This window comes from Pteropus medius, unplaced genomic scaffold (assembly GCF_902729225.1).
Source record: "Pteropus medius unplaced genomic scaffold, Ma_sr-lr_union100, whole genome shotgun sequence".
In the NCBI taxonomy this organism is placed as follows: Eukaryota; Metazoa; Chordata; class Mammalia; order Chiroptera; family Pteropodidae; genus Pteropus; species Pteropus medius.
Window position 1 is genome coordinate 1,818,671 of NW_024344377.1, and position 17,681 is coordinate 1,836,351.

A 17,681-nucleotide genomic window follows, 5' to 3' on the forward strand; every position below is an offset into this window, starting at 1 on the left:
AGATATCCTGCTTCGGGTTATGCCTCGCTTTGCAGTTTCTCATTGTCATGTTATGTTCATTAGGAGGGTGATCCAGAGGCTTCAGCTCCCGGGAAAAGGGTCTACTCATCATCAGCTCCTCTCAACACTCTGTTCTCACTCCGCTTCATCATCCTGCAACAACACTCTGTTCCTGATTATTGTGCGTGACCACCCTTGTTAATCAGTCTTTTCCTGTTATGGGTACACTGCCTACTTTCTGGATCCATCTGGTTGCATGAGTTAAAATTCTTTCTTTCTTTCTTTCTTTCTTTTTTTTTTTGGTACTAGAAAATCTAAGCCAAGTCAGCTTGAATAGGACAGAAATGCATTATTTGTTTTTCTACAAATAACAGAGCATCTGATGAAAAACAGTTTAAGCAATGACAGTCATTACCACCCTTAACAAGATGCCCAGAGGAAGGGTAGTGGCAGTGCTGGTTCAGCAGCTTGGCTATGTCATCAAGGACTTGGGTTCTTGCTACCTTGTAATGTCAATTTGTTCATTTGTCCTCACATGGTCACAAGATGGCTGCCATATTCTGAGCAACATATGTGGACATGACAATATTTGATTAAAGAGGAGCATTTCCTCTATTTTTATTGTGTCTATTTTTATTGCGTCTATTTTTATTGGTGTCTATTTTTATTGTGGAGAAAATGTTCCTTAGAAGACCCTAATAGACTTCTCTTTAGGGCCACGGTCAAGATAGGGCCACATTCCATGGCACAGATACAGGGAAAGGAGGGAAATAAAGGTGAGTAGCTGGGGCTTTTGTTTATTTTGTTTTGTTTTCTGGCCTCCGTGGTAGAAAGTGGGCTCCAACAGTAGAGAAGAAGGAACGGGAAACAGAAACAGAAAATATGTTTCCCAGACTGTCTTGGGGTTAGGTCGAGGCCATGGGACCAGCTCTGGCCAATAGACTATGAGCAGCAGTGACATGTGCCACGTCTGTGTCGAGGCAATCAAGCCAATGCACCAATCCCGACTGCCTACTTCTAGACTTCCAGTTTCACAAGAAATATTGTAACTATTTTGGTTAAGGCACTGTAGTGGGGTTTCTATTATACCTAGCTAAATAGACCCTGAAACACCCTTTACCAGCTGCTGGTTATGCACCATTCGTCCCCATACCTACCTCAAATCCATCTGGATGTTTCATGGCCCTGCTCTGCCCAGAGACTGATCTATGGACTGCATCACACAGGTTCTCTTGCCCTCTGGCCTCCTGTTGGCCTCACCTAATGGGAGGTAAAAGCAGAGAAGGAGATGTCGGGAAAGAGGGACCAGGGGATTTCAGCCCCCACTTCTCTTCTCTTAGTGCGTCCTCTTTTCCTGGTATGGCTGCAGCCCTCTAGGACCTCACCTCTTGTCTGGTGGCCTTTCTCACTGCTTCAGCCTTCATGGGACTCTGGTAACACTGCCTTTTCCCTCTGATCTTTCAGGTCCAGGAGCACTGATGTCTTCTTACTGTGGCTCATCCTGAGTACCTGTGATGGTTTCCTATGGCTGCTATGACAAAGTGCCATGAACCTGACCTCCAATTTATTCTTTTTTTCAGTAGCTTGTGCTTGCTTTTGATGTCATATCTAAGAAACCATCAGGTAATCCAAGGTCACAAAGAGTTTTTCTTATGTTTTATTTTAAGAGTTTCATAGTATTAGCTCTTACGTTTAGGTCTAAACAATTTTGAGTTAATTTTTGTATATAGTGTGAGGGAGGGGTGCAACTTCATTTTTCTTCATGTCAATATTCAATCGTCGCACCGCCATTTGTTGCAAAGACTATTGTTTCCTCATTGAATTGTCTCGGAATCTTTGTAGAAAACCAATGACCATAGATGTATGGGTTTATTTCTGAACTTTTAATTCTGTTCCATTGATCTATATGTCTCCTTATGCTAAAGAGGAGGCAGTGTCACACAGTCTTAATTACTACAGCTCTGTAGTAAGTTTTGGAATTGAGAAGTGTGTGTCCTGCAAACTTTGTTCTTTTTCAAGGTTGTTTTGGCTATTCTGGGCCCCTTGTATTTTTATATGAATTTTAGGATCAGTTACATGTTTGTCTTCTGGTGAGAACCTGGAAGGCAAAGGCAAGTCTCTGAGCCACCTTTGGGACCTGCTACGCTTTGCAGGGTGTCTGTGTACACGTCAAGAGCTCGTTGAATTAAATGAAATGTTCCAGGTCTTTTTGTCTGGAGCTTGGAATAATTTTCACCTAGAAGAATGTTAAGATTTTGTTTCAGTTCCAATGCATTGAGCTGCAAGTAGCAACTACAGAGCAATTCGTAGTGGCTTAAAGCACAGGGTGTTTATGGCTTACTTACCAGGGACTTGGGAGGTAGGCAGTTCATTCAGCAGTTCAGCCATGCCAACCCTTCCTCTCTACTGTCTTCAGCATTCTGGTCTTTCCTCATGCTTGTCACCTCACCAACAGCAGATGGCTGCCATCACGCCAGATACTATGTCCTCATGGTGGCATCTCAAAGAAGATTAGGGGTGAGGACAGAGACTTTCTTTTCTGGAGACTTGAGTTTCATCCAGATAGGAAGCCCCCTCACACCTCACTGAGCAGACCCGGATCACGTGCCTATCCCTAGCCCAGGCACTGGGGAAGGGAGATCAGAGTACCATGACTCATTTAGGCCCATCACACTATATTCATCCAACCAAGTAGGCACCAGGGCATAACTTTCCTGAAATCCAAGTAGGTAGGGGTGGGGTGAGGTATCCGCCGTTGGCAGCAATGAATAGTATACATGATGCACAAAATGACATTTGTATAAGCTTGTGTAGTAACTCAACTTATAATATTGTTCCTTTGAGGAAATATGTTTTCAGCACCAAGGAGAACTTCGGGAAAACATTTATAATATAATCCAAAATACATGGAATGAAGTTCATACATTTATCATTAAAGCTATACTGAATATCGTGCCATCTTTCTTGGCCCCTGACTAAGGTATTTTAGACTCTTTTAGCTTGAGAGCCAACCACAGCCATAAACTGTCACAGAGCAGACGTATTTGTAAGAGATGGTTCACAGAGAGTTTAACATGCGCTGCGTGCCCAGCACGTTGCCAGCCTGTGTGCTCGGGCGCCAAAGAGACCCTAGGAAGGTTAAGGTCTAGCGGGGTGGGCACGGGGTTTGGCCAGACACCCAAGGTCCTAGCCAGTGTAGGTGGGGTCTTGGGACATCAGCGTCAGGGCGGCGGCAGGCTCGGGTCGGGCACCTGCGGGGCCTCCGGCGCCGCGGGGAGGCGCTCGAAGCCCCGCGCCCCGCCGCCGGCCTCCCGCCACAGGCGTCGCTGTGCGCTCGCGCCGCCCGGGAGCCGCGTTCCGCCGGGAGCAGGCGCTCGCGCCGAGCAGGGGTTTCAGTTTCTGGCGCGAACTTCCGCCGTGCCGAAGTTGCACGGAGAATTGGCGCGATGTCCGGAGACAGCAGCGGTCGCCGGCCCGAGGGCCGGGGCCGGGGCCGGGGCCGCGACCCGCACCGGGATCGCACCCGCTCCCGCTCGCGTTCGCGGTCGCCGCTGTCGCCCGGGTCTCGCCGCGGCGCCGAGCGCAGGGAGGCCCCGGAGCGCCCGAGCTTGGAGGAGGAAGAGCCGTCGGATTCCGGGGACGAGATGGTGGACCCGGCGAGCTTGGAAGAGGAGCCCGACCACGGCCTGTGCCGCCAGATCCGCCATCAGTACCGGGCGCTCATCAACTCCGTGCAGCGTAAGGCGGGGCGCGGGGCGCGGGCCGCGCGGGGGCAGGTGCGGGACGCAGGCCCTGCGCAGCCCGGCGGCTCAGCGGCGCCGGGACTCGGCTGCGCCGGGGGTGGCGCGCCAAGGGCTCCCACATCCGTCGTGCCGATCGAGCGGCACGACCTTGGCGGGGGCACGCAGGTCCCCGCCGGGCAGGACGGCACAGCTGGAGGCCAGGCGCCGGCCGTCACTCGCCTGAGCCCAGACAGCCAAGAAGAGGGGAGACACGGGGCGCAGACCCCAGGCTCCTTTTCTTGCACTGGGGCGGTTCCCCGGTGTGATCGCCAGCCCAGCAGCGGTAGCGTCACCTGAGGACTGTCACAAATGCGAATCCAATCTGAAACCCGGGGTTGCCCGCCCATCTGTTGTGTGGCGCCGCAGGGGCTTGCGTGCCCCTTGCAAAGTTGGAGAAGCACTGTGAGGAGCGCTCGGCACGGGCTGCAGAGTCGAGCCTTTTGGGTGAAGGTTAGATGGAGACGGTCGCCTTTTAAAATTCATGTTATTTAAAGGGGACCGTCACCTTTCTCTTAACCTGCCTTTTAGGTTAAAACGATACAGATGTTTGAAGTAATTCCCCAGGGGCTGGGCGTGGCTTTACTGCTGGTGACCCCTTTTTAACCACTTGTTAGTGAATATGAGCACATTTCCCCAAGCTTATGTTTTTTTAAAATAGAAAACCGGGAGGATATACTGAATGCCAGCGACAAATTAACAGAGGTCCTTGAAGAGGCCAACACTCTGTTTAACGAAGGTAATTTATTATTTTAAAAATGGAAGCTTTTTGTTATACGTTTTAGGGTCATTTTAATTAGTTTTATATATGTATGAGCCAAATTTTTGACATCAAACAATTCCCACATTTATAGTAGCGCTTCACCAGTTTGGGAACCTTTTTCACTGTCGCAGTAGTACCGTTTTTATGGTGCTCTTTCCATTCCTTAAGCATATCCCCAGCGTGTCACAGGAAGTCCTGGCAGCAGGCCAGCAACCTTTTTACAAGTCGCTCAGGTGGTTCTGTTGCTTGAGAACTTTCCATGTGTAACCTTCGATCTTTCTGTTGTATTTACCGCTGTGTCTGTCCCCAGGATACACACATGCGTTTACTGAATGGACGAATTAAAGGACTGAGCTGGCGCCTGACATCGTGTTTCTTTTCCTGTCTTCCTGGGGGTGGCCATGTCTACACATAGCCCTGTTGGTCTCTAGGGGGTGTGTGTGTGTGTGTTTATGAGAGAGAGACAGAGAGACAGAGAGACAGAGAGAGATCGATCCGAGCACTGAGCTCTAGACCATGGGGTGAGGACGCTTTAAAAAATAGTCATTGCTTGACTTAAAGGCAGCAGCAATGTAGTGGTAGCAGCAATCTGTTCCAAGAGAGAACGGGTGGCTGTGCTCCCTGATGTGGCGCTGGGTCCCAGCGTCCTAGGACAAGTTCCCAGCCCCCTTTCCCTCCAGGGCCTTCTCTTCTATGGCAGGAAGGATGTGGACACAGGCAGTGGTGAAGAAGAGTCAACAGAACTTGGGCCGCGTGATCCCACAGTTCGGCCTGTTCTTTGGAGACCGGAATATTTATTTCTGGTCGGTTCCTAGTTTGGTTAATGATGTAAATGTTGTGCCCTTTTAGCTTTTTTGTCTTTATGCTCTCAGATGTGTGTCTGTCTTGCTCTGACCACCTCCTCGCCGGGCCCCGCCCTGATCTGCCAGTTTGCTTAATCGTCACAACCTTCGGGAACCAGCCTCTCTCCTGGTCCCTCCTCCACCCTCTTTCGCTTTTTCTTCTCTCCCAAGGCTGGACCCACAGTCAGTCTCCTCAAGGTTGCTCTTGACTCATTCGCTCCCTTGATACTTACTGTGCATCTTACTAGTTCCTGATCCTCACGTCATCGCCTCGCCTGTTTCCACTTTGCCATCTGGGTCCCCTCTTTAAGGCAAGATGATCCACTCACCTGGGCCTATGGAGTTAGTCAGCAAACACAGAATTCTTTAGCATCCACGGGTTTGATGGTCTCAGTTTGATCTCCTCGGAGGCCTTAAAGCCATCCCCCGCAGAGATGAGCACTTTACTCCCATGCTGGGAGGCTAATGGGTGAGGGAGACCCAGACAGCCCGGGAACTCGCATCCACCTTTGCTTCGTTCCCTCACTCACTGTCACTTTTGCAGTGACTCTTCTGAAATAAAACCAAGGGGGCAAAATGACTTATAAAACCAAGAGCTGGAGTCCACAAGTTCACCAGCCTGAGGGGTATTCAGAAAATCGGTGAGCCAAGTGAAATGGCCTGGGAATAAACTTTGCTGCGTTTCTCTCTTCCTGGCTTCCTTTTCATTCGGCCTTTGCAAGTGTCCCAGACACTGCCTGTTTCCGAAGGGGTCCGATGACCGTACACCCCAGCAAGCACTGCTGGTTCCGCCAGTGGACCTTTCCCCGTCTTCTTGCCTCCTTTTATTTAAATCTTATCTTAAATCCCATGTCCTGTGTCAAATCTTTTGGGATCCCCCGTCCTCCAAGGTCACTGCCCTGCTCCCTCCAGACTGTTCGCGTGGTGCTTAGGGACCTCCCGCTGCCTGCCCAGCACCTACCCATCATTTCAGCCGAGGCTCCTTGACAGCATACCTGTTTGTTGCTGGTCAGCAAACCGCGCCAAGCCCAGTGCCTTACACATAGTGAGCGCTCGGTTTGACTTGGATCGGCACAGGTGATAATAATGGCTAGGATGGGTTACTGGAGTCAAAGAGAAAAGTCAGTGACAGAGATTATAGAGGTTAAACAGGGGTTTTTAAGAGATTGTGGTTCAATTCCCAGGAGTAGGAGAACTGGAGGCAGAGCTGGCTTTTAGGAAGACCGGTCAGCTTTGATTCCAGATCTTGATGAGTTGGGCAGGGGAGCCAGCTTTTAGAGAGACGTGGGTATGTTTTTCGTCTAGTGGGAAATGCTGAGTAGCTAGTTGGAAATTTAGGGGAAATACCTGTGAATAATGTGTATTTTGTAATTTGTGGATTTTTCTTTTTTTGAATAGTGTCTCGAGCAAGAGAAGCAGTCCTGGATGCCCACTTTCTTGTTTTGGCTTCAGATTTGGGCAAAGAAAAAGCAAAGCAACTGCGTTCAGATCTGAACTCATTCGATATGTTAAGATATGTTGAAACTCTAGTAAGTTCAAAGCTACAGAATCTTAATAAAAAAAAGTTTCTTCTGTCATATGTTGTATAATTATCTACTTTGCTTATATCCGTATGCAAATGGTTTTCACTTCGTTTTTACTTTTTAAAAATTTTTTGTCTCAGATTTCTTCAAAGAGATCTTACCAAATTAAACAGATGCCACTAGAGCTATGTGGTGGGAATCTAGGTCAGGGGCTTGGAGCAATCTGCAAATCTCTAGCATTCTCAGACTCTGGGGCCTTGTTTATTTATAAATGGCTGCTTTTTTCCTTAGTTACCTATCAGTTCATAAGTGTTCTAGCTCATTCTGTGACCAGGGACCTTTGCCCAGGGGACGGCAGAAACCCACACTGCAGGTAGCAGCTCAGCTGGAGCTGAATCCTTCCGATGGAGAGGCGTGTTTTGGTTTGTCTTTGAGAATGTTTCAGAACCATATAAATATGATTGAGATTTTGCTTTCTGGGGGTTTTGATTGTTGTTTTATTCACTTTTCTTTGCCTCTTAATAAGTTTGAATGGTTGTTACCTGAAATTTTGAAACTTTTCCTTGATTGATTTACCCAAAAAAGCACAGGGAGACTGACCTTGTATCTTACTCTGTCGTCTTTTTTTCTTGACTACCCCGAGCCAACCTCTGTCCTAGCATTTCTGCTAGGACATTGAATTTCTGACTGGATGTTTGTTATATGGTTATTAAAATGATTTAGTATCATTATGAGATCCGACCAGATAAATTATTTTGTAAAGGTCTGAGGTTTCTGTTGTTTTTAAAACCTTATTTTCTTTTTAAATTTAAAATTTAACTGACTTAAATTTCAAACCTTTTTAAACTTTTTTTATTTTGAAGTATAATGCATTTTTAAAAATGCACAGTAATGTGTGGCCCAATAAAGTGGCCCTATATTGGGTTATCTTTTTAAAGATTACTTCTGTTTATTAGGGTAAGCTCTGTACTTTAACATAGCAAAATAAATTCCAGAAGTCTGAAAGCATTCTTTATAAAATCTTAAATTAATAGCTGTCTGGTGTCTCTGTGGAAAAGAACTTTACAAGTATAATATATAAATATATATAGATATAAATATATAAATATAGAGGCGGTAAAGACAAGATAGGTAGATTTGACTGGACAAAAATTGAGACGTCCTCCTGCAAGCACGTGGTGGTGGACGGGACAGAGGAGCGTGGAGGGGAGCTGACCGTAGCTCTCTGGTCGGCCTCTCGCAGCCTCTTTTCTAAAAAATATGGAGTGCCTTTGATAGGGTTAAGCTCTCTTGAGGGCTTTTTGATTATCGTTTCTATACAATATTACTATTTTAATTTGATAACTTCTAGGCATTTTATAATTTTATAATAATAAAAGTACTTTCATAAAAGCCAATTGAATATAATACATTTTCTGTAAGGCGGTCTGAGATAGGAGAATTAGTAGGCTTCTGCCAGCTCTTTCCACGAAGGCAGTTTTCAGATGAGCGGGCCTCTCGCTGGCTCTAGCCACTGCTCTGGATATGCCGACACACATGCTGAATAGAGGTCCATGGGAGCCTGTAAAAATGAAAATCCGAATGCCAGCTAAACTTTCTTATTCTGTTTTGGAGATTTTGATTTGGGATTTCATATTTTTATGCTAGTACAGCTTTACTGATATTTTGCAAACGAACTCCCTGTGATCCAGAAATTCGCAGCAGGCTTAGTTCTTTTGGCATACCCAAACCCCGCAGCCTGCCGTGGGCTAGAGCCGGTTCCGCAGCCTTGGCACTGTGGACATTTGGGGCTGGGTAAGTCTTCGATGGGGAGGGCTGTACTGTGTACTGTAGGATGTAGAGCAGCATCCTGGCCTCCACCCACTAGATGGCTAGGAGCACCCTCCCAAAAATGTCTCCAGATAATGCCAAAAGACCCCTGGGGAACCGTTTCACCGTTTGACAACCACTGGCCTACATTGTCTTTCTCACTGAAGGTTCTAAATGCATTGAGGACTGTCCTCTGCCAAAAGAAGGTACCTTTTAAAATAGTAATTTATATATAAAATTATAGTAAGAAATTTAGCCAACGTGTTCGGACACAGAAGCTGCCTCTAGCCTCTTAAAGTTTGGCAGAACAGACCGTGGCATGGGGTGAATGACTGCTCGTGGCCTAACTGGGGTCTTCTGTTTCCCTTCATTTTTGCAGCTGACACACATGGGTGTAAATCCGCTCGAAGCTGAAGAACTCATCCGTGATGAAGATGGTTCTGATTTTGAATTCATAGTCTATGACTCCTGGAAAATATCAGGCAAAACAGCAGAAAACACCTTTAATAAAACCCATACATTCCACTTTCTGTAAGATTATTTTAAAAATCCGACAGACCAGCCATTTGTAAACCTTGTTTTTTATTGTAGGGACAAAAGTTATGTGATATTGTAGAGGTGACGATCATGATGCCATTGTCTGGAGACTCTGAACTTTATGTGGATGGGACCTGGTCCTGCTTAATCTCATCAGGACCGGCTCTGGGCCGGAGCCTCCTTGCCGGAGCGCTCTGCTGGCTCCTTCGCTTTATCGTATGCGAGACTTCGGTTCTGTGGCACAGTGTCTAGCTGTGTTTTTTCATCTTAAAGTCGTTATGGAAGGATGATCATGCCTATGACGGGTATCTTAGGATTCTAACAATATGTGTAAAGTGCCATTTATTATATAATTCCCTGTTGGATAATCCCTAGCCGGTATTTGAAGACTGCTTGAGTCTCGGTCACATAAACCGCCCAGTTCATTTTTTGGAAACAACTCCAATTTTGAAAAGTTTTCTTTATTCTCAAATGAAATTGGCTTCTGTCTTAATTTCCTAGCTCAGTCCTGTGGAGAAACTTAAGCACAGCTCCTCCTGGTTCTTTTGTGAGTCAGTGTTCAAATACATTGCTTTTGTTCCCCAGGAGATACTTTTTCTAGGGCAGGGGCTTCCAACTCCAGGGCCATGGACTGGTACTGGTCCATGGCCTGTTAGGAACCAGGCTGCACAGTAGGAGGTGGGTGGCGGGCGAGCGAGTGAAGCTTCCTCTGTGTCTGCAGCCGCTCCCCAGCGCTAGCATCGCCGCCTCTGCTCCGCCTCAGAGCATGAGGCATTAGATTCTCATAGGAGCACTGGCCCCTGGTAGCAGAGAGGTTGGGGACTGCTGCTCTGGGGTCACCACCCAAGTTGTGTCTTCCTTAGGTGGTACAGCTCTTGGGCATTTGTCTCTTCTGATTCGCCCTTCTGAACCTCCTGAGACTGGTCGTGTCTCAGGGATCTGTATGTGCAGGTGTATTAGGCACCTGTTTTTAACAAGCCTTGGGGTAACTCAGGTGCCCAGAACCACTGTATTATAGCTTAAAGATCAAACTTCGTTATAGATAAACTCCCAATCTGTTGAGTTCTAGGTTCTGTCATAAATCTAGACCCTAAGGCTAGCCTTTGGTGGTGTGACCTACACTTCATCTCATTGTCCGGCCTGGATTCCAGCTGCAGTGAATTACTTACACCTTTGTGCCCCTGCACTTGATGTTCCTTTGGCCCGCAATGTCCTCTCCCCCATCTTTCCATCTGGTAAGGTTTATTTATCCCACTTGGAAGCCTCCGTAACTTCTCCAGACAGAAGTATCAGTGTAGGATCATATTCCCCAACTGGATTACTTGCATGTCTGGGTAGATAGCTCTGCCCAAATGCCCTCACACCATGCGCGTAGCACTCTGATAGAGCACGATAGGGTCTCCCATGTTATGTTGGAATCTCTCGTGTGTGAATATGTCTGTCTTGTCTATGCTGTATACTTTGCTCTCTTCAAGCAGAGAGACCACATGGGTCTAAGTTCTTAGTGCCTTGGTCTCTAAATGATACAGCTATTACTGAAGTTTAAGTCTGCAAGAGGGCTTTTTTTGGGGGGTAGAGGAAGTTCAATAGGAAAGAGTCCCATGGCCTCTGCCAGTCCTGTTCTCCTAAGACAGGTGTGTTCTGGGGTTGCAGGCTGTGAGCCTCCACATGGCACACCTCATCCAAAGGCTTTTAACCTCCCCCCCGCCAAGTGTTTGTCCTTCCTCTGATTTCTGAAGTTGGCTTTGCAGAAATATAAACAGAGTAGCTGGAAAACCAGAAGCATATTTACCGGCTTACTGTTCAGAGCAAAATATGATGGTATTTGAGTAAAGCTCCTAAGACTTATTCTAGAAACAAAAGGAGCAGAAAGGATGTCACAAACCTGGCAAGAGGCTTGGTCTGATGTCGGCTAGAATATCACTGATGTCCGAATTTGACTGTACCATGGGAACAGCTTTCACTTAGTGAAATTAGTTTGTTTAGAAAACAAAAAAAGACATGAAAGTGTATTTTTCATCAGGTTGGGTTCAATACAAGGAGAATTTCCTGTGCCAAAGCCACGAACCGATCGTCCAAGAAAAGTTCGTACGATAGAAGAGCGGCGGGAGATGCCTGCCCAGGTTCGTTTTTATAAATGTCGCCTTTCAAAACACCTGAAGTTGAAGCAGCCACTAATCCAACATACGTGCAATGTGGCCATCTTTTCTAAGCTTCAGGGCCTCGAGTCAGGTTTGGTCACTTAACTAAGCATTTCATTTAAGCCTTTAAACTTTTCATTGGATTGGCCATTTGTCTTGATTTTAACTCATTTCTGTAGTTTGGATCAGTTCTAAACCAGGGATTCTCAACCTCAGCACCATCAGCATTTGGAGTTTGAGGATTCTTTGTTGCTAGAGGCTGCCTTGTATATTACAGGATGTTCAGCAGCATCCTCGGCCTCTTTCTCCTGGATGCCAATAGCATCTTTCCTTTCCAGTCCTTGTGTGACAACCAAATACTGGCATATGTCCCCGGGGTGGGGGTGGGGGTGGGATGAAATCACTTCCCATTGAGAACTCCTGTTCTAAAGGGCCCTTTTTGTATTTTGCTATTTTATGTTCAACATGAAAATGTTGATTTGGTAATGTTACTCCTCTAAAAAATAACAAAAGTATTACTGAAAGTAGAATTTTTTTTAACTATAGATTTTAAGGTGGGGATTGGGGGCTAGCAGTCCCTAATAGCAAGACATTTAGAGGAGTTTGGATGTGCAAGAGAGCAGAAAAGGTCACCGGGCAGGCAAACAGGTCAGTCAGCTTGATGATGACTTTATATTTTCAGTTAAAAAGAATGGAAGAATCTCATCAAGAAGCAACAGAAAAAGAAGTAGAAAGAATCTTGGGATTACTGCAAACCTATTTTCGAGAAGATCGTAAGTGTGATACCAAGTTCAAAATAGAGCGATTTATAGTGGCACCAGTTAGACATGTGCCACTTTCAATGAGAAGGTATTTTTATTTAAAAAGCATTTTCAGGGCGTGGTTCCATAGTGTAGCGGTTAGCACGTCTGCTTTACATGCAGAAGGGCCTGGGTTCGCGCCCCCGTAGAGCTGTGGTCCGTGGTCTATGGCCATGCCACCCTGAACAAGCCCAGTGTCTGATCTTGGAAGCTAAGCAGGGTCGGGCTTGGTTAGTACTTGGGTGGGAGACCACCTAGGAAGACCAGGTGCTGTAGACATAAATAATAATAAAAAAAATAAAAAGGTATTTTCAGGTAAATGTATTGAATCCTTTTGATTCTTTTGGCCTATATATTTCATGAGACTGCGCCCCTTTAGAAGTTTCATGTGAGAACATTGGTGAAATAACTTTATTGTTAAAAAATAAAACATAAAAGTAAGAAAAGTAAGACATCAAGCACCTATCCTACCTTTCCTCACCCCCCAGAGGTAGCCACCTATAAAACATGATGTGTATATTTTCAGATTATCTTACATTTATGTCACTCATTTAAATATGCATATAAGTAGTTAGGATTTTTTTTTCAAAGCTAATAATAATAAACACATTCTTCTGCAACATGACTTTTCCATGCATTTTTCCATATCAGTACATATAGATTCCCCCTTATTCTTTTCGGTGATCCCTACTGTGTGCCTATATCATAAACAAACATTTAACAAATTTTCTGTAAGTGGATGAGTAAGTTCTTTATAACGTTTTACTCATATAAACCACAGAAGTGAAAAGTCTCGGCATGCAACTTGGTGCGTGTATGCTAATATTTCTGTAGGACAGCTTGTTAGAGGAGGGCTGCCGGGTTCTGGGCATTCGTATTTTTAATAGCTATGCCAGATTGCCCTCCAGAAGGGTTGTATCGATTTATACTCCCACAGCCAGTGCCTGTTTCTTTTCTCTGGCTAGCGCTAGAGAGTGTTGGTCTTACTGATAAGCAAAACTCATTTTCTTGCCTTAAAGAATTTTTTCCTCTTGTCTATATAGCTGATACTCCTATGTCCTTCTTTGACTTTGTGGTTGATCCACACTCTTTTCCCCGGACGGTGGAAAACATCTTTCATGTCTCCTTCATTATCAGGGTAAGATTTACTTCTCTAATTGCATTATATTCTTTTTAAAGGATAAATAATAAAAGCTATAGATGGAAGCTGGCAATGATTTTTGTATTAACTAGTATGCATGTTAGACCCATTATAGCAAAATATTAAACTAACCTGCAGGCAGAGGAAACTATCTAATACAAGAAAGAAATTCAAAATTTGTGTTTTCTGTTTTTACACTTTATAAATTATTTAGCGAAAGAATTGGCAAAATTTGAACATGAAACTATAGCTCAGATAACAGTATGGTATAAATGTTAAATTTCCTGAATTTGACACTTATTGTGTAAGAATATATCTTTGTTTTCAAGAAATACACACCAAAGTATCAGGGACAAGGGTCAAGTTGTCTATCACTCATAAAAGTTAATAATATAATATATAGAGATAGTATTAAAGTAAATGTGGCAAAACTTGAACAATTGGTGATGTTGGATAAAGGATATATAGGAGTTTTTACTGTAATCTTGTAACACTTTAAGTCTGAAGTTATTTCAGAATACAAGATCGGTCTACAGTCATGCCACCCTGAATAAGCCCGATCCTGTCTGATCTTGGAAGCTAAGCAGGGTCGGGCCTGGTTAGTACGTGGATGGGAGACCACCTAGGAAGACCAGGTGCTGTAGGCGATTAAAAGGAAATGTACTATGGAAATTTGCTTTAGATTGTCTTAAGTCTTATATCAGGTTGCTTTCCTGCACCTGTAAGATAAGTTTAATCTTAACTTCAGACAAAAATATTGTATTGATCAAAGTTATTTTTCTAGAAATGATAACAGGCATATTTTGTTGATGGTAAATGACAGAATTATGCATAATAAAATGTGGAATATTCACAAATATGTATAAATCAGTTAAAGAGGCAAGACAGTTACAGTTTTATTTAAGAGGCCCTCTGGATGGAGGCTGTGTCTGGGCACACAAGCTGATTGGAAGCCTGGGAGCCCATGTAAAGAAAGATGTCAAAGTCTTGTCAATGTAATCTCTTCGTTATTGTTAGGACGTACTTTCATTGTCTGAGACTGAATTTTCTAATTAATTTTTTTCATCCAACGATTATAGGCTTGGGATCTAAGTTTTAGTCTTCTTCTAATGTCATTTTTGTGTTTTAGGATGGTTTTGCAAGGATAAAACTTGACCAAGATCGACTGCCAATTATAGGTAATGATACTATGTTCAGAAAAATCAGTTTTAGAGAAAAATCTGTTTGGTACTAGAGTTTATGAAATGTATTTTACTAAATGTAAAAGAGTTTTCGTTTAGGTAACAAACTTTTATAATGCTCTATATTGCTCAACTGAAAACATGGCCTTAGTTTAAAACTGATGGATTCATCTATGTATCATTGATTCGATATGTGTTGTAAATTTAATAAGAAATGATATAATTTCTCTCAGATTTTAATTTAGAATGTTTGTAATGAGTTTTTTGTGCTTTCCTTCTTTCTATTTTTCTCCTGATGAGAGAATGTTTAATTCTTAGTCGAATAATTTCACACTCTCCACTACTCTTTTCCTTTCAAGGTTTCCTGTAGAGAATGAAGTACTTTTATTGCACTTGTATGTTACTCAGTTTCATATGGACTTTCCAGGGCTTAGTTCTGTGGTTGGTACATAGATATGCAGAGGTTTTCAAATGATTGGAATGTGTTACTCTACTACTTTTTTTTTAATGGAAATAAATGTGTTTCTTTGCTACTGTAATAATACTGCAACTCACCGATGCACGAAATCCTAATATGTGTGTAATATGATGTGTCTTCTCGATACTGGTTTCATTCTTATTCGTCAGTTTTTGTTCAGATAACCTCTTCTGTTTGGATGACCTTTGAAAACTTTGTTTTTCAAACAGAGCCTATCGATATTAATGAAGAAAGTGAGGGCATCGACCAGAACACCCAAGTTAGAAATCAAGGAATCATAGCTTTGAGTTACCGCGACTGGGAGGTAAAGCTCTGCACGCTGCAGCTGAGTGTTCTGGGTAGTTCGGCCACACTGCTGTACACCCTGTGCCCACATGTGCTTTGTTCTCTGCTAGGAGATTGTGAAGACCTTCGAGATCTCAGAGCCTGTGATTACGTCGGGCCAGAGCCAGCAGAGGCTAAGTGTTTGACGCCAGCTGCAGGTAACGTTTCCTACGCGAGGGCTGCATGTTTTTATTAACTTGACTTGGCTTTCCAAACCATCCCTTTTGTCACATCCCAGTAGACTTTGGGTTCTGCCTCCCCCTAGTGCCCGTTCTTGGAACTGTGCGTGCTGGTGAGAGACAGCGGGGCCTGGTGGCTGCAAGCTCCCTCCTTTGGACTCATTACTTTGCTGTTCTTATGATGCACAGTTGATAGAGGCGGAGCGGGAGTTTGTTCTTGGTTTGGCTCCCCGACCCCAACAAAGCCAACTGATAAATAGGATGATTGGAATATCGAATCCTCCCATCAGTTTTGTTCACTGTCCCATTAGATTCCCCTATTTTATATGTACAGAGCAGAAAAGGAAGATTACATGCGAATGAAGTTAGTAAGTGGGCATCTCTGGAATTTGAGTTGGTTATGAAGTAATTCTTCACTTTAATAAGGAGAACATAGCTAGAAGGAAGTCTGGGTCTGACCTGGCATCCTGCTGCAGGCAGCTGCGGGTGGGAATCGGGAGGTCTGGATTCAGTTGCTCTGCCCCTTACTTTAAGATGTTGGGCCAGTCTCTTAATCTCACCCAGCTTCATTTTCCTCCTCTATAAATCTGCCTGTAAAATGGGAATTTTAAATTAGATAATTGCTAAAGTTTTTTTCGTAGCTCAATTCTCTGATTTCGAAAGTTAAAATTCGCTTTTTAGTACTTACTGTAACCTTTTCCTAATGTGCCTCATTTAATTGAGCTGCTTTTGTTCAGGACAACTGAGGGAGAGGGGAGGGTGGACATAAGACACATAATGTGGGTTAACGTGGGCCCCACCCACTGAGGAGAGGCTAGTTGTTAGGTTTCATTTATGTATAGTGAATGAACTTTTGATTTATAAACTTAACCTATTTTTTCCCTTTTTTTAGGACTCAAGTGGATAGTGAAATCCCAAAAGAAGAGCAGCATGTATTGTATATATTGTATGATTAAACATTTTTAAAGACAGATTGCTTTTAGTAAAATGTAGCTTTTGATAGTGAATGAATTTGTCATGGTTGTCTTTGATTAAAGGAAATTCACTGCCATATTCACAAATAATTGTAGTTACTCTTTATTTTGTTATTGGGATGGTTTCTTTCTCCAGTCTTGTCTCATTGAAAGTTTTAGTCAAGTTGTTAATGGCCTGTAGATCATTATGGTTCTTCAGCTGTAAAGTTAGCTACTCAACAAATAAGAGGTTGTACCATATGAAATTGTTTTTATAGGTAAAACATGGTCAGATATCAGTAATGTCCTATGATTCAGCCTGTGATTTACACACAAGAAACTATTCGGTCAGGCCAGGCTGGACTACTTTCCGAGCAAACCAACCCTGATCCCACCCACCAGCCGCCCTGTTTGTTTGCAAGGGCTGCTCGCCGCCCCCGAGGACCCCGCTCCACGGAGCGATGTCGCCCTCGTGCTTCTGGTCTTTGGAGGCATTCAGGTCCGTCCTTGATGTTTTCTGAGTCCCCAGTTGGTTTCTTTCCCCATTCTCCAACTTTCTACATCTCTCCTTTCTCATTCCTGCCCTCAGGTCTCTGTCTCCCCTTCTGTCAGTCCTTAAACCATGGCACTGTAGCACCTCCTTTCCGACCGTCAGTCTACCGTGGCTGTTTCATGCCAAGTTTAGTGACAATGCCTTTCCCAGCTGTTAAATCCAATGGATAAATGCTGTGCATTTGACACTTGAAAATTTACTTCTTGAAAACCATACATCTTTACATCTGATGCTTTCCCTGCTTCCCTTTCCACCGTCTTACTATCCTGGTTTATACTACATCTATATCCTGAACGTTCCCAAAATTTTATTTGACTAAACTTCTCTAAAAGCTACAGATACATGGAACTAATGGCTTCTTGAACAGCATCTGGGCTGTTTTAAACACGTATAAAACAGCTCCCCAATTTTTTCTCCCTATAGTCCCTGTATTGGTACTTTTACTCTTTATTTCCTCAGAAACAAAGCTTTGAAATTATTTTCTTTACTCCCCACAATCCCTACCTTAATCGGTCACAAATTCTCATCTTGTCTCTTGCTTCTCCATCTTGCCCAGGTTTCTGCCACAGATTCCCATCAGGTGTCCCCTGCTTCCCATATATCTTTCAAATTTCTCCCACTTGTTCAAAAAACATGTCAGTTTCTCAGTGACTCCCCACTGCCTTTAAGATTGAAAAA

At 44.0% G+C, this 17,681-nt stretch overlaps 1 protein-coding gene and 2 pseudogenes across 1 annotated transcript; all 3 read left to right on the forward strand.

The window, feature by feature from the left end:
• Positions 1-3,373: 3,373 nt before the first annotated feature.
• NSMCE4A (NSE4A component of SMC5/6 complex) lies at positions 3,374-16,561 on the forward strand. Its single transcript, XM_039870817.1, has 11 exons — positions 3,374-3,738; positions 4,441-4,518; positions 6,783-6,913; positions 9,096-9,247; positions 11,277-11,376; positions 12,077-12,167; positions 13,238-13,332; positions 14,465-14,513; positions 15,204-15,298; positions 15,390-15,476; positions 16,390-16,561. The coding sequence occupies exons 1-10, from the start codon at positions 3,447-3,449 to the stop codon at positions 15,462-15,464; spliced, it is 1,158 nt and encodes a 385-aa protein (XP_039726751.1). The 5' UTR covers positions 3,374-3,446; the 3' UTR covers positions 15,465-15,476; positions 16,390-16,561.
• On the forward strand, positions 12,358-12,473 carry LOC120608915 (uncharacterized; annotated as a pseudogene).
• On the forward strand, positions 13,864-13,982 carry LOC120608902 (uncharacterized; annotated as a pseudogene).
• Positions 16,562-17,681: the final 1,120 nt, after the last annotated feature.

Excerpts from the sequence above, each read along its gene's own strand:
- NSMCE4A (XM_039870817.1), top strand. The coding sequence starts at position 3,447 with ATGTCCGGAGACAGCAGCGGTCGCCGGCCCGAGGGCCGGGGCCGGGGC. Across the intron at positions 13,333-14,464 it reads ATGTCTCCTTCATTATCAGG|GATGGTTTTGCAAGGATAAA; the intron begins GTAAGATTTACT and ends TTTGTGTTTTAG. Across the intron at positions 15,299-15,389 it reads TGAGTTACCGCGACTGGGAG|GAGATTGTGAAGACCTTCGA; the intron begins GTAAAGCTCTGC and ends GTTCTCTGCTAG.